This window comes from Ahaetulla prasina, chromosome 6, assembly GCF_028640845.1.
Source record: "Ahaetulla prasina isolate Xishuangbanna chromosome 6, ASM2864084v1, whole genome shotgun sequence".
Classification (NCBI taxonomy): Eukaryota; Metazoa; Chordata; class Lepidosauria; order Squamata; family Colubridae; genus Ahaetulla; species Ahaetulla prasina.
The window spans coordinates 48,227,580-48,244,729 of NC_080544.1; the positions used below are offsets into that span (position 1 = coordinate 48,227,580).

The following is a 17,150-nucleotide window of genomic DNA, read 5'->3' on the forward strand; positions in this document are numbered from 1 at the left end:
AACCAAAAGATCAACATGCAAACAAAAGCGAATAAAATATCCCCAGGAGCAAAACAAATTAAAGTTTAATTTGTGTGCATTGTTTAATGGATTGCTAAACTGGCCACACCCACCTAGTCAAATAACCACCTAGCCACACCTGCCCTCCAGTCTGGCCCCCCAACAGTCTGAGTGACCATGAATTGGCCCCGTTTAAAAAGTTTAGGACCCCTGTACTATATTTATAAAATGTATAAAAGTTTAGTAGACAATATGCTGAAAACTCTGGCAAATAAATACTTCCAAATAATTTCCAAAAGGGATAAAGTTCCCTTTGGCATTTATGATATATGCACTGATGCAAAATTCATTATGTGCAACCAGAGATATTTTCAGCCAAGGTGTTTTTTGAGCAATCACATCTCATTCCCAGAATCTTAGGAGAGAGCCCAGTGTGGCACAGTGGCTAAATGCTTTGAAATTCTCAATCATCTAGGTCATGGTTGTCCTAAAGGTGCTTTTCAAAAGGCAACTGGACTTTCTTTGTTTTTTTTTCCTTTTGAAAATGTTTCACTTTTCATACAAGAAGCATCTTCCATCCTGACTGAATGGTGGGGAATAGGAGGAGTCTATTCTCTTTGCAGTCATCTGGTTGTCACCTGAAGGTCAGTCATTAGCTCTCTGAGAGTTGTTGAGGCCACTTGGGGATTTATCTGTATCCTCAGGATCACCTAAATCGGAGTGCAAATGGGTGTGTGGAGTCTTCTTGGGACTACTGAGAGAACTGTGTTGTAGACAGAATATAGATGGTATTGTATCCCCCTCCCTCTTGAGAGAGGGATGTTTGACCGCTCTTTTTCCTTTGGGACACAGTGGTTAATGTGTTGGGCTTGCATTGGAGAAAGTTTTCTGGTGTGCCCTTGGCCATGAAAGCTGATTTTTAGCCAATTGTTTCTCTCAGTCTAAAGTGACTCGCGTAGCTGTTGTGGTGAGGAAGGAAGGAACGTTTCATAAACTGCTTTATACACTGCTTTATGTCCTGAGGGGTCCCAGTCTGATGATAATGATAACAAGGATACAGACATTTTCATATTGTAGTCCCCATTTGCTCATGTTTTTCTATGGCTTCTTCCCCCTTTTTTTAAACCTTACTATGAAAAGAATCAAAATAATTGTGCAATGTTTTTTGACTGTGCAAGTCTCCATCTGGAATCATCCAGTAGTTCAAATGCAAAAACAAAGAATAACCTCAAGACATAGCTTGCTTCCAGTTCCTTTTGCCAGTTAACTTGCTGATAGTCTCTATCTAAATATGTCACTTTCAGGAATGCATTTCTAATTAAAACTCCACCCCAAAGCCCACTGAAAAGCTTTATTTTCAATGTTCCATAATAGAAGTTTACCAAAATCCCAACTGTATTTGTAATCTATGTTTGAATGTACAGCTTCCACCTATTATAGACATCCAGAAATTGTTTAGATTTCAGTAATGCCTCTTGCAATATACTATTTCTATTTAAATGATGTGCGATTCTTCTCACAGTTTTTTTTTTAAAAAAAACCTCACTAGTAAATGCATTATTGAATCGTATTATAGAAATTATTTTAGATTTTTAAACTTTAACTTACAGGATGTTTTGTCCCTTGAAGAGAAATTTGTGAAGTCATTTGGCAAATTAAATTGGCAACCAACCCCTTAATTATATGAAATAGAAAAACCTCAATACCATGTTGGCTTTAATGGGAATGGAATTAAAAACTCTCCTCTAGGTGTGGTCCTTTCTAAGCCATGGTATAATGACACATAAGAGCAGAAAACCCCAGAAATGAGATAATCGAGAGAGAGAAAGAGAAAGAGAGAAATTGTAATACCAGGAACTGAAATCTATAAACAGGAATAAAATTCATTGTATGTTTTGGTCTCTCATTCTGGTGCACAATTAAACATTTCACTGATTTATTAAGCTGACTTTGTAATAGGAAGAGTTTCATCAAGGAATTTGTGAAGCTTCTCGTATCCAGCTGTATCTTGTTCAAGGTTGACTAGAACCTAGATCAAAATCTGCTGGGGGTAGGACGGTGGGTGGTGGAAAAGTACAGAGATATTTAGTTGTGGGGGAGATGAGATTCTCTTAGTTTGGCCAAATGTCAAAGAGATCATTTGACCTAGGGGGGTCAGCCCCTTACCAACCCCTAGAGTTTTTTGCTTATATTATTATTTGTGTGAAGGGAAAGGTTGTGTGTTTGTATATGGCTGCGGCCTCCCATGATGTAAAGAAAAGTAAAAGAAAGTAAAAGGATTTGTACATGCATCTCCAAGTGGCAAGAATATCGTGTCTCCACTGAGGCTGGCCCAGCCCTCACTCTTCTGTCTTTTGGGAAAACTTGAAATATCTGGTTTTTCCAGCAGTTTCTCAGCAAGAGTGAACCCCACAAGCAGCGTAATTATTTTATTTTGTTTACTATTTTTATGATATGTGTGTGCATTTTATTTTTGGCTTCTTCTGCTTGTTATCCATGATTTGTTGTTACATTTTTGCACTGAGGGTGGGGTGGGGTGGGGAAAGGGGAAATAAATAATTGTTGAAATTGTAGTTGACCATAAGAAGGAAGTATTAATTGCTCGGACTTGCTAGATAAGCCCCAGAAAATAAAACTAAATAACAACCTTTATAAAAGCATTTTTCTGCCCCAATGTCAACTGCCCCAATGTCAACTAACCAGGGGTCTCCAACCTTGGTCCCTTTAAGACTTGTCTTAAAAGGACCAAGGTTGGAGACCCCTGAACTAACAAAAGCATTTGGGTTCATGTCACAAAATGTACTGTGCCAGAGAGAGCCCTTGAGATTATAATGATGTATTTATGTCACTTTATTACATTATTGAGAACCAGTTTGGTATAGTGGTTAACGCATCAAGCTAGAAAACAGAAGACCATGAGTTCTAATTCTACTTTAGACAAAAAGCCAATTTTCTTTCAGTCCTAGGAAGGAAGCAATAGTTAGCCACTTCTAAAAACTTTGCCAAGAAAATTGCAAGGACTTATTCAGGCAGTTTCTGAAAATTGGACACAATCGAACGGAAGAAAAAAAACATTATTACTTACCAGGTTATGATTCAACATTTGCAGGACCGGAGGTGGACAGAAATAAACAGGCCACAAAGAAGAAAGTCTTTGCAGCCCAACGACTATTAAATGATTCAAGACCTTGTGGTACTACCAGAAATGAAAGCCAGGGGCCAAGATTCAACACATAACTGAGCAGAGGTATAATTACACAAAATAATCTCTAAGCCAATGACAGGCCCAAATCCAAGAATGAAACGTGGCAATTCTTTCAAGGTGACCTTTTATTCTTTCATACCTATAAACAAAATCTTGCCAGACTGAGGACTCTACTATCCCTATCTATATCAGGGCTCTCCAACAACTTTAAGACTTGTGGACTTCAACTCCCAGAGTTCCTCAGCCAGCAAAGCAGGAATTCTGGGAGCTGAAGTCCATAAGTCTTAAAGTTGCCGAGGTTGGAGACCCCTGATCTATATAATATACTCTATGAACTTATTCGGGAAGGGCTGCCTCCAAACACATAATATTTGGACTGAGTTGCCTCTTACTCCTCTGGAATGTAACCCCTCCCTCTTCACTACATCCCATAATGGCCAAAGTGAGCAAGCCCTCTAGGATTGGATAATCTTTTCATCAAGAAATCTAAATTGCCCCAAATGCAAAAAGGAACTTTCTAATCACTGTCCCAAAGGTGTTTTTTTCAAAAAGCAACTGGACTTTGTTTAAGGAAAAAAATAGTCCAGTTGCCTTTTGAAAAAGCACCTTTGGGACAATCACGACATGGATGACTGAGAATCTCCATAGACATTTTTCTAATCATTACTATTTTTATGTCCCCCAAATAAATATTAGGACCACCACATGGTTCATTAAATCTCCCACGGGAAACGAGATACAGGGACACAATCTGGAGAGACCGCAAAATTGATTCTGTAGAGAGTAAGAGATAAATGCAACATTTATGCAATATGCAAGAACCATTGCTTAGCAAAGATGGTTGATATTTGGGAAATCCTGGGAAGTAAGATAATATTCAAAAGCAGTTTAGGTAGATTTCTCCCTAAGTCACAGGTATAAGAACGAGGGTAGTCAAGCACAATAAGATTCTATTAGTATAACCCAGGGGTGAAATCTAAAAAATTTCCCTACCAGTTATGTGGGCGTGGCTTAATTGGTGGGCGTGGCTTGGTGATCAGATGACTGGGTGGGCGTGGCCAATAACAATAAATAATAAAAATAAAAAAGTATAAAAAAACAATAAGAGGTACCAAAAACCAATTTTCACACTTTACACACACACAACACAACACAACACAACTGACTCACAATGTAAAAGCAGCTGCACTTCACACTTCATACAGCCACAAAAAGCTCAAAAACCAACTTTCACACTTTACATACACACGACACACACACACACACACACACACACACACAAAATGCCACATACAGCTTTCTGAGATTTTTCTGTGTTTGTGTAGTTTGTGTAGTTAGAGTGAAACACTACAGAAACACACCAAATCTCAGAAAGCTGAACAAATATTTTATTTCATTATATTTTATTGTGGACTTCAAATCCCAGAGTTCCTCAGCCAGCAAAGCCAGCCAGTTGATCACCGAGGAAATAGATTAGCTAAGCGATTGATTCTGTCTGGCTGAAAGTGAAACTGCTTTCAGGCTGGAAAAAGAGCCATGCGTTCATCAGTAATCAGGTAAGTGCCTTAGAATCTCTACTCTTGTAGAAAACATGTTTTCTACAAGTAAGAGTACAAGTAAGGTTCTGCTGATGAGGGACTCAGGTGAAATCGCCAGAGGAGACTTTAATATTTTTTTTTAAGTTTAAAGTCTCTGCCGATCTTAGCTGAGGGGCGGGATCCTCAAAGGCTTTTTTTTACTTTTAAAGGCATGTTTCAGCTGAAGCAAAAGTAAAAAAAAAAAACACCTCTGCAGATGGTGCGGCTCAACAGAGGCAGGGGGGGCGGGGCCAGGGATTTTTGCTACCGGTCCTCCAAACCAGCAGCCGCCATCGCTACCGGATCGCGCGAGCCAGTCCGATCCGGGAGCATTTCACCCCTGGTATAACCTTTTTTAATAAAATATGATTCTAGTCTTACTGTGGAGCTGATTTTTTCATCTAATTTACCTGCTGTAGTCTGACAGATCTCCCAGTGCAAATCTTTTCTCAAGAAGCTACTATTAATAGCAGATAGATACATATGGAGCAGTGGTGAAATCCAATTTTTTTAACTACTGATTCTGTGGGCGTGGCTTGGTGGACATGGTGTGGCTTGGTGGGCATGGCTTGGTGGGAGTGGCAGGGAAAGGATACTGCAAAATCTCCATTCCATCCCCACTCTGGGACCAGCCAGAGGTGGTATTTGCCGGTTTTCTGAACTACTCAAAATTTCCGCTACTGGTTCTCCAGAACCTGTCAGAACCTGCTGGATTTCACCCGATATGGAGACCATACTGTACCTTTCTTTTTTGTCTCTGCTATCTGTAAGTTGGTCATTGTTTATTTAGTTAAGTTGACCTTTATTAATTTTTTTAATAAATTATTTATTAGGCCACCTGACTCCTAAATGACTCTGGGTGGCTTACAATTAACGTCAACATGTAAAAAGAATACAACAGACCAGAACAGCAAAATACAAATACAAATCACATCAAAGTAAAACAAAACGAAGCAGAAAAAAAAGAAGCTGGCACAATTACCCTGTCCCCAAGGCCTGGAAAAACAAGCAGGTCTTCCATAATTTTCTGAATAAAATAAGAGATACAAATATATCTTTCGAACTTAATTGAATGACAGTTCAATTAATTATTTGCTAAAAGCCCTCTGTCTGAGCACAGTGCACAGTGCAGAGTCTTCTTATCTGAAAGATAATATGAAATAATGTTACTGTTTGTATTACCCAATAAGATTGTGATAGACCCTGAAGCATCCAACTGCCAACTTTCTATCCTTTTCAATAATAAATATTGTGTAGGCTGGTTCTGTATCTGGGTTACAACTGAGCACAGTAAAGTACGCAGAACCCTGTCTAGATTACCATTAGCTAATATACCGTACTTTTCGGAGTATAAGACACACTTATTTCCCCCCTAAAAAAGGGTGGAAATGTTGGTGTGTCTTATAGACTGAATATGGCCATTTTTGGCTTCCCGACACCCCCCCCCCACGCATCCCATTTTTGCAAAATGCTCCTGGGGGCTGATGAGGGTAAAAACAGTCCCATTTTTCACAAAAACAGGGTTTGGGAGGCCTGCAGAGTGCTCCTGGGGGTCAGGGAGGGCAACAACCGTACAAGCAGAGGCCAAAAACTTTTTTTCTTGTTTTCTTCTTCGAAATCTTGGTGCGTCTTATACTCTGGTGCGTTACCTGGCAGGGGAGTTACCTTGATCACTCGGTGCGTTTTATAGTCCAAAAGATACGTATCTCATAATCCTTGCTTTTCTTCCCCCCCACCCCCGAAATAAACACAGATCACTTGGTGTCATTATACTTTACCTTGTTATTATATTTCTTTGAGTGGGTTGGATTATGATTGCATTTATTTCAAATCAAATTCTAGTAGGACTTCAAAAAGTATTAAATTATTAATACTTTTATTATTATTCTTCTAACAGAATAAACTGTTATAAAGGTTTAAAGTTTACAATAGTTCTTACGTGTTTATCTAGTTATTTAGCTTAACTATTTGTAGCATTCAGACTTTGTAACATGTTTTATAGTTTTTTTTCTTTAGCAAGAAAGCAAATAAATAAGTAAAACTGTCTTAAAAGGATTTTTCCTATGGTACCTTGTGATTGTACTATATTTTGGAACAAATTCAGCTGACAATTATATTTAAATAACACGTGGCTGGGAATTCACTGCGGAAAGTTTATGACTTTCAAACACAAATGAAACCAAGTATGTAACTCAATACTGGTAGCGCTGGGCTTTGATTGCACAAACATGTCAAACACGGATGGTCTAATGCTATGTCGTGTGGGAGATTTGCCTATCCTTTTGAAAGAGCAACAACTTGTTTGTTTTTCTTCTATTTTGCTGCTGCAAAAATAGTCATCCATGGATTAAGCTTTGTGAAATAAATTATATCAAAAGAATGTGGACTGAAATCATTTGGACTCATTTCCCCTGTGACCCCTTAAAGTCCTGGAAGCTGTCGAGTTCAGGCATCCTCGTCTTTTCCGTTTCAGGTTCCCTTAACTAAGTTTTCTGCATAGTTTCTGTGGTGGTATGAAGTGTGGGGGGGGGAAAGTACATTTCCATCCTCTTGATTGCTTCCATTGCAGTCCATCCAAATCTTCAATGGCAGAAAATACATCACATATCATCCAACTCTAGGACAACACTCAAGGAAAATAAATTTCAGATTCCAAGATTTTAAGGGAAGAGATCCAAGAATAGCTAAATAATAATAACATTCAGTTATACTAAATCCTACTTCAACTAGTATGGAAACTGCTATTCAGTAACTTAGGTATTTCAAAATAAGAAGGTACTGTGAACTCTTGCTAGAATTGCAAACACTGGAGAGAACTGGTGAACTATTTTTTGTTCCAAATGTGATGTCTAGGAAAAAGATGATTGTTTTTGACTGGATGGAAAACTATAACTCGAGAGGGATAAAAAATATATATTATTATTTATGCTTTGTTTCTGTCTGTGATAAAATCAAGATACATGTAATTTCTTTCAGCCCACTTCCACCCAGAAACAGCTTTCAAAGTGAACGCCTTACACCAGGGAGGGGGAACGGTGGCCCTTTTATTCCTCGTGGAGTTCAACTCCTAGAATTGGCTCAGGAATTCTGGGAGTTGAAGTCCACAAGTCAAAGTTGCCATCATTCCCCACCACCGCCTTACACCTGTGACTAGACTAGAGTTTATTAATCAGGTGCCAATTCTTGTGACATACAGACTGTTCTTGGTGAAAGTTGTGAATTATAAATCTGTCCATTATTTCCCAGTTTAAAAAGCTTAAGATGTGAACAAAGCCAGAAATGCTGCTTTTGGAGTGAGATCACCAAGTCAAAACAAAATACAACATATACAAAATTCTGGAATGTGGCTGAAATGATTCCCTCTTTTCCAAAGCTTTCTCAGGACAGTTCAGAAAGTCTGCTCTCAGTCTGAAGGATAAAACTAGTAGGCAATCAGAGCTTCCCATAAACATCAAGGATTAGAAAACTTCGCATACATCAAAACTGCTTTCAGATGAGACAAGTGCTTTTATTGCAGTGGGGGGGGGATGCAATGAATGAAACAGACTACAGACATAAGTTCATATACTGCAGAGGTGGCGAATGATGTTCCCTTTATGACTTGTGGACTTCAATTTCCTGAGGTAGCATCCTGGGAGTAGAAGTCCACAAGTCATAAAAGGGCAATCTTTCCTCACCCCTACACTACAGTATTAGTCAATGACTAATGACTTTAAACCAAAGATATTTTTATGAAAGCCAGAAAGGGTTTTCTATTCTTTTTTTTTTAATGCCATGAAATTTATTTATTTATTTATTTATTTAACAGATTTATATAGCCACCCAATTCACACAAGGTGACTCCGGGTGATGTACAACATAAAAAATCCACAGTTGAAAATCCACAGTTTGGTGCACCCCAAACCCCACTCCTATCCCATGGTGGGAACAACACAATCAGACATATTTAGAGAGGAGATTAGAATTATCTTTGATCATCTCATTGACATTAAATTTGCATTTCATTCTCTGTTCATGGTGTTAACTTACTCAGAAACCAACCACAAGGACTTAATTTCCGCTAATTCAAGATATCTTTTAATAACAGGCCACACGTCTTTCTGAACGTTTCACAGGAAATAACTATAAACCTCAAAAGCATGGGTTTGTTTACTGTTTTACTTCAATTAATAAAAGTGAGGATATCCATGCACGATCGTTAATCATAACAGTGCTAATTGATTTTTTTCTTATTTTCTCAGTCATAAGTAGTGACTTATGTAGTGACCTGACCAAGTAGTGACCTGACCAAGAACAACCCTGAGGTGATATATCAGGTGTAGACAATGAATGGAAAGCAAACTGCAAAACTAATAATGAATGGATAACATTCCCCTTTTTGGGAAGACCAAGAACGTTGTGATTTGATGGAACTGATGAGTTCCTCAAAAAGATGACAGTGAGAAATTAAAAACAGACACCGCAGTGTATGAAATCAGTTATGGAAACGGTAGAAGCAGTTTGAAAGGTCAGAAAAGTGGACTGAATGGTGTTATTTTTATAAACTAGATATGGCCACAGTTTCTGCACCTGTCGTGTCTTTAACATTTTTTACCTATTACTTTCTGGCTGCTTGACTGTGTTTTCTGTGTGTGTGTGTGTGTGAGTGTGTGTGTGTGTGTGTGTGTGTGTGTGTGTGTGTGCACGTTAGATTTGTATCTCACCAAATCTAAAATCAATTCTAATTTATTCCATTCAGAAGAGCAAATAGATGTAAAAAGCTTCAATCATCTTTCTGACCTTATTTTAAATACATCTCTTGATATACTGACTGGAACTCATAACTCAAGTGTTTAGTGGCACATCTAAATCTTAGTCCAACTCATTATGGGCATCACTATATAAATGATTGTATTTCTTGATAAACTATTTGGAGTAATGCCAGCCATTCGTGCACGGTAAACTGTTCCAATATTTAAATTTCTACAAATTCCACCCTTTCATCCATGATCAAAGTAAAGCAGGTGAGGCCTGCTGTTGTGTAGCAATCTGTAGGCTTATTTATATAAATAAATATATGGGTGAAATAGAGCAGAATAAAAAACTTGAAACAATGCAAAACAACATACAAAGTTAAAATTCATCCTCCAAGATGGACACCTAAGCAATTACTTGGATTTTAAAATTTGGTAGAAGGGCAATTTTCATTGCTTTTCAAAATGCTATGCGGAAGGAGTTGGGTGAAAGTTCCAATGTGAATGCCCCAAAAGAAAAGATGCTCATGTTGTTTATGCCGTTTCTGTTGAAAGATGTGATCCATGACCTGCAAACAAGATTGCAGGGCTGGAAAAAGGGAGCTAAATTGCTGGTCCCCATTTTCCTGGAATTGCTACTGAACTATAATCCTGCTGTATTTCTCTCTGCCTATCATACTGGAAATTGATTCCTTATTCTCTTGATCTCCCCTGATGGTCTTTCAAAATCCCAGTTTGGAGCATCCCACCAAGGATTTCTGTACCTCCTCATTATAGCCACAGCCCAGCATTTCTCCTACTCTTATGGGTCCCCTCTCAATTAGGGCTCATAGATTGAGGGTGGACCTTCTGGTATTCTCATGCTGATGGTGGATTCCTTAAAAGGATTAAAATATTGTTCCCAATATTTCAATCATAGCAAAAGAAATAGAGAATCATGGTCAGCACAAATCTGCAACAACTTCTCTACATCTCCAAACAGAACTTTTACATGGTGACAGGTTCAGCTGGAGCAGAAAGCAGTGGCTCCAAATGGGACACCATGCCAACCCAATGAAAGTGACAAACATTTCTGCTCTTCTTAGCCTTTTCCTGGTCAAGGCCCAAACAGCAGTAGATGACAAGAAATGAGATACATGGTGGCGCAGTGGTTAGAATGCAGTACTATAGGCTAATTCTGATGACTGCCAGGGGTTCGATTCTCACTGGCTCAAGGTTGACCCATCCTTCTGAGATTGGTAAAATGAGAACCCAGATTGTTGGAGGCAATATGCTGACTCTGTAAACTGCTTAGAGGGCTGTTAATCACTGTGAAGCGGTATGTAAGTCTAAGTGCTATTGCTATTATGTATGAGATTCATACATAAGTCTCAGTAAAAAGATTTAATGCAAGGAAAAAGGAGTTATAGTATGCTGGACTCCATTTCCCATGTATCAGAGAAAACATTAAGGCAGAGTCTCCTGGAGTGATTTGATCCTCATTTTCAAAAATTCCTAAAGGTTGGAATAATGACTCACTTAGCAGATAAGGCTGGAATGTCCATCTGGTTCTTGTTTGCCATTCTCAAATGTTTGAGAAACATTTTTCTTCTTCCATATTCGACAGAATTTTATTACAGCCTAATTCTGTGTGACAAAAATTGCAGGGCATCTGACTCCTAGCAATGGTTGTAGAGTTTAACAGTGGACACCCTGAGTACCATTTGCCTGCCTTCAGTTGGGAAGGGAGCTTCTCTCTGGGAGAAGTAGGGAGCCTACTTTTTTTAAAGTCGATAAAAGCAGTTTGATGTTGCCAGAGATCCTGCTCTTCAAACACCTTAAACACTGTGACATCTATTCCCAAAGAGCCATGTAGAAAGATAGATTATTCCACAGCCCAAAATTTCAGTGATATATGTGTAAATGGAAGTAGAAACCCAACTGTTGAGAAAACAGAGACAGACTGTTCTGTTTCATCTAGAATTCCAGAAAAAAGCTGTTCTTCTGTGTACACCTCTCTCTTGTAGCAACTTACACACACCAACACAAACATGTAGGCTCACTCAACAATTTCTGTATAAATGGCAAACCATATTAGCTCAGCCCAACCACTGTTGTCCTTAATGCACAGGGATCTTTGAAAAAGTAGCACATAAATAAAAATATGACAATACGAATAGCAGGTTTGTACAAGATCTACTAGTATTTCAGGAACTCTCCCAGAACATGATAATCCATTCAATGGGAATAATGCAGTAGTTTTCTGGAAATTAATCCTCCAAGCCAGAAGCAGGAGATTTTGCATATGCCTAACAATGCATCACCTAGTATTTTTGCATTATTACTTACAGTAATATTAAAAAGTTCATTTTGAAGGCTATAGATTTCACCTGATTTAGTAATGGTTCACATATTAAAAAGCTGCTTTACTTTGTTATAAGAAAGGCTCTCAAACTAAATATTTGAAAAACAAAAGCAAGTTTGTACCTATTGTCCTTCGAAGATCTTCACACTGGCTAATATGAGGAAACTTCAGGATTTCCTTCCATTTTTTGCTTTTACCTTTGCGCTTTCCTCCACCTCCTGCAGGAGAAGAAAGGATTCTGTTATTAAGTTTGTTATTATAGCCAATTCTCATTTTCCTTATACCCTGCCTCTCTCTAAAACACACACGCTCCAGCTGTTGTTTGGTACATTCATGCATGTACATGTTTTACAATACCCATTGTTTTCAGTATCATAAACTGACTGATGGGGATTTCTAGGACTCGGATTATAACGATGTGCAACAGTTACTGGGCAATTGTAAACACTTCCTCCTCTTGTTCCAAAAATAAGCAGAATGGCCAGTTGCTGCACAGACAGCCATCTGTATAACAGGAAGCAGCCATATGCAGAAAAACTGTGCTCTGTGTGTGTGTGTGGGGGGGGCGTACACACACACACACACACACACACACACACACACACACACACACACATCTATTTGCCAGTCAAACTGGAAGCATCATCCAAAATCTTGTATCTCATCTATTGAACAGCGAGGAATTTCTTCCGCTTGATAAACCCCCTTATACAACATTGATACCAAAGTACAGACTGGGCTGCATAATTGTCAACCAACTCCAGAGATCTGTTTCTGCTTATCAACAGTTTCAAAAACTTCGTTATAGATGGCCAATTAGTCTAAGCAATGATGAGAGCAGTGACACAATCTTTGTACCTTGTTTCACTTCAATATCATTTCTAAATTTCATCATCTCTTATAGGCTTCATACAGACTATTGAAATTAATATGCTTGCCACTAACTCCCTTGTTGCCAAAACAATGGCATCTGGCAAAGACAGTCCCTAGCATCATCTTTTCCACAGGATGTCTTTGCATCCCACATAGAGTTTATAAGCTTTCTTGGGAAATAAAACTGGTGACTGGAAGCAGCTCAGTGTTAGAATTAATGCCTATTTGAAAACAAAAAGCATAATTTGCAGAACAATCCATGAATATAAGCTAGCAATCAGAAGACACAAATAAACCCCTTTAATCTCATAACACATGGACAGATTCAACCATAGTTATAATTGTGAAACTGTAGATCAAGCTAAATCCAAAATTCTTGAAAGCTTGGTATTCAGACAAATCAGCCATCAATAGACAAATAGAGAAAAACCACATTTACACACCATTCAAAGGAGGCAGTAAAAAAGGTAACATTACTGGAACAGATTCTCTCTAGCAGCTAACACCCAGCTAAGCAGAAATTAACATGATACAAATAACCAAGCAGAATACCCTAATCAAGGAATTACCAATGACAAAACTATATCCCAACCAATACTGGCCAGGCAAGCTATTATATATAAACAGGGAGCAAACCCCACATTCAAAATATTAATGATGTTACAAATTGGGTAATTAAACATATACAAGTAAACAATCAAGAGAGCATCAAGGACTTCTATAAAAGCAAAGTTAAGGTACCATAGTACCATAGTAGGGGCCGGATAGCTCAAGCTGGTAATAGCCTGTTATTAAGAACACCGAAGCCTGCAATTATTGCAGGTTCGAGCCCGGCCCAAGGTTGACTCAGCCTTCCATCCTTTATAAGGTAGGTAAAATGAGGACCCAGATTGTTGGGGGGGCAATAAGTTGACTTTGTAAAAATATACAAATAGAATGAGACTATTGCCTTACACACTGTAAGCCGCCCTGAGTCTTCGGAGAAGGGCAGGGTATAAATGTAAACAAAAAAAAAAAAATAGTAGACAGCATTCTGGGGAATTAAAGGGAGTTGGGTGATGGAGGAGGAACAATTTAACTTGAATGCCTTTCTCTAAAAATGACTTTTGGGTATTAACACACTATGGCAGCTTTTTGATTACTGCGGGATTTTGTGTGTATATTCACAATATACTGTTAAAGTTTAAAATGCCAGAATCAACCTATTTATCAGCTTCCAGCTGGAATTCAACAAAAATCACTCACATGCTCAATGGCAACATGTCCTGATAAAAATCTTTACTGGTACCAGGAAGAAGCAGTTATGTTTATCCATCAACACAACTATAGTCTATATCTCTCTCTGTGTATAGTATATAGGGAGAGGGGGGAGAAATTTCTGGTCCCATATACTTAGATGATACATTCTTTCTTCAGTAGTTATTGGATGTTAAGTTTTCAAAAGAACAAAGTATTAGAACAACAAATGGTTGTTTCTCCTTGATTATCCTTCAAACAATGCCAAATTTAAAATATTGCTAAAGGAAATAGAAGACTGTTGGAGCAGAATTTCTCACCAAAGAGGAATTACCAGAGAGAAAACCCACATCTGCTTATCTGCAAACTGTAAGCAAGCCACTTCCGCTTGCCTTCAAAGATAAGTAGATTCACATGGAAGGACTAGATTGATATAGTTCTGTGGAGGAATTAAAGGTAAATAACACTTTAATAGTAATAGTAACCCATGCACCAAACCAAAAGGCTAGATCTAACATTATGCACCATATGAGGGTTGCTGAATAGTGTTCATCATTTAATGTTTAAATCAGGGGTCTCCAAACTTGGTCCCTTTAAGACTGGCTGAGGGACTCTGGGAGTTGAAGTCCACAAGTCTTAAAGGGACCTAGGTTGGAGACCCCTGGTTTAAATGATGGTATACAGACCTGGTATATAGACAGCTAGACAAAGGTTTTCTGAACCACAGTTACCACTCCACCATCTAGGACAGAGCAGAGAAATACAGCCCCTTTATGACCCGTGGTCTTCAATTCCCAGAATTCCTGAGCCTGCCTTACCAGCTCAAGAATTCTGGAAGTTGAAGTCCGTACGTCATAAAAGGGCCATAGTTCCCCACCCCTGATCTAGGATGAAGCAAGGTGCTAGCACTGTATTCTACTTTAGATTTATGTATAAAGGCATCCTCAGATTTGTTCTGAATTTATTCTTTAAATTTTGACCTATTGAGTGTTCGTATCTTTAATCTTATTTTTCTTTTCAATATCTCATCTTTTTGTTCTTTCTCAGATCAATCTCTGCATTTATTGTCTGTAGCCTTTTAATGAAAAAAGGATATAATTCTACCTTGTCCTACATTTCCTGATTTGTTTACCATGGCACGACCCATTAAACACCATCACACAGGTGCCTTTTATTATTGTATTAAATTTGCTCTACAGCCCAGTAGCCAAATCTCAAGCTAGTTTATAAAAAAGAACATTAAGTTGTAAAATGCCAGAAACATTCTAAAACAGGGGTCTCCAACCTTGGCAACTTGAAGATTTGTGGACAAGTCTTCAAGTTGCCAAGGTTGGAGACCCCTGTTCTAAAACATAATGCAACACTTACAAATTTATCTAAAAAACCCCTCAAATAATAACATGGACATTTTAACAAACAATAACAGATTTTTTCAAACATGATAAAGAACTAAAACTTCTAGAAAACATATATATATATACAAATCTCAGTTTTCCTTAAAAAAATTCACATTATTTTGACTTCTGTCTTTTTCTTTTGATTCTTAATTTTATTCAAATGTATTACATTTAAAAAGATATTTTAGGAAATGCCTTAGTTACAAGTCTAAAACTTCTGCTTCAGTATCCTTTCTTTTCTAACCTGGGATCTTGTAAATATATTAGCTTTTATTAATGGGATGATTGGGGTTGTAGTTGCAATTCCTACAGTAATATTCCTAGGGAATTTACTGAGCTGGATAATCACTAGAGCAACAAGCAACAAGCAACAAGCAACAAGACTTATCAAGTTTGGCAATCTGTAAATTCCTTTACTTACAGCATCAAGGAGAATATGAAACAGCAATTACAGGCATTAAATGAAGAGGAATAAAAACAGTGTGAAGTAATTATTACGCAAATGAATGAAGCAGAAGCAAAGAATTGTTACCATGAGACACAAATACTCTGCGCAGAAAAGATGTACACAAGCAAACCCAAACTATGGTGTTTTTTTAGAAATTCATTTCTGCCAAGCTCTAAGGGAGAAAAAAGGCTGAAACGTTCCCTAGTTACAGCGATGATTGGTGTACAATTCAGCCAATGGCTTCTCCCTTCCAGTTCCATGTCCTACAAGAAGAGCATCTCTTGATGACTCATTTGCTTGTATCCAAGTGCAATATAGCAGCACTCTCTTCCCTGTGACGTCTTTATGTTGAGGTTTCCAATCAACTGCTTTAATCTGGCTGACCTTTCCAGTTTTCAGCCTCTGTCTTGAAGCTATCCTCGCTTGCTTCAAACGCAATTAGGCATGATGACAGGAATATATGTGTATATACGTACGTGTGTGTGCGTGTAAGAACACGAGGCTATGAAGGACATTATGCACCAAAACAGGTAAGACCAGGTAAAATGGCCAAACCAAAAGCTAAAATGAAATTTTCCTGATTGCGGAAGGGTTCAGATGACGAACTATTCTTGAAGTTCACTGAGTCTCAGTGTCTTTTTATGCTAGGACGCTCACTGGATTCCCACTAGTTGTCTTGTTAACAAAAACTGAAAAAAATCATCACCCAGCATGTACCATGTTTGCTACTTAGTTGTCTGGGAATTTTCTGGTTGAACATATGTGTATCTATGCTCTTACAAGTTTCAATTCCTAAGCTTCTAAATAAAAGGCTCAGCATTTGGACAGAGCTTCTTGCGTCCTGTTTTTAGTCATTGGTACGCAATAGTTTAGAGCATTATGAAGATCGACCATACAATTTCTACTGCTTCATTTTGAGCCCTAGGAAGTAGAGATGGTTATTTGAGGTTACGTGGGAATCCTCCAAATAGCAGAACAAATCTGACTGCTGCTTAGCTAATTAAGTATAAAGGTTTGTGGGACTCATGGCTTTATACAGCAAGAGTAAGGAACCTGATTTTGCCAATTTTCAAATGTTAGGCTGAACAAGTCATAGCTAAGAATGGGACTGTGAGCAAAAAGCCAAAATACAAGTGGCATAAAGAAATATGCATGGAGGTACACATTAGCTCTGTCTTCAACTGTGGCACTTCAATCTGTGCAAATTTGCTGTGGAAGTCTGTAGGAGAATTATAAACCTTCAAGCAATCAAAACTATCTTCATTAAACAGAATTCCCAAACTGTTGTAGGCATGTATCTGAACATACACACATGCCCTCCTGAAGAGCTTTATGTG

The 17,150-nt window shown here is 38.2% G+C and overlaps 1 protein-coding gene across 1 annotated transcript in view; it reads right to left on the reverse strand.

The window, feature by feature from the left end:
* GRK5 (G protein-coupled receptor kinase 5) overlaps window positions 1-17,150 on the reverse strand; it is a 165,035-nt gene that overhangs the window by 85,247 nt on the left and 62,638 nt on the right. Inside the window, exon 2 of the mRNA XM_058188420.1 lies at window positions 11,982-12,077. Within this exon, the coding sequence (XP_058044403.1) occupies window positions 11,982-12,077 (96 nt within the window). The remainder of the gene's footprint in view (window positions 1-11,981; window positions 12,078-17,150) is intronic.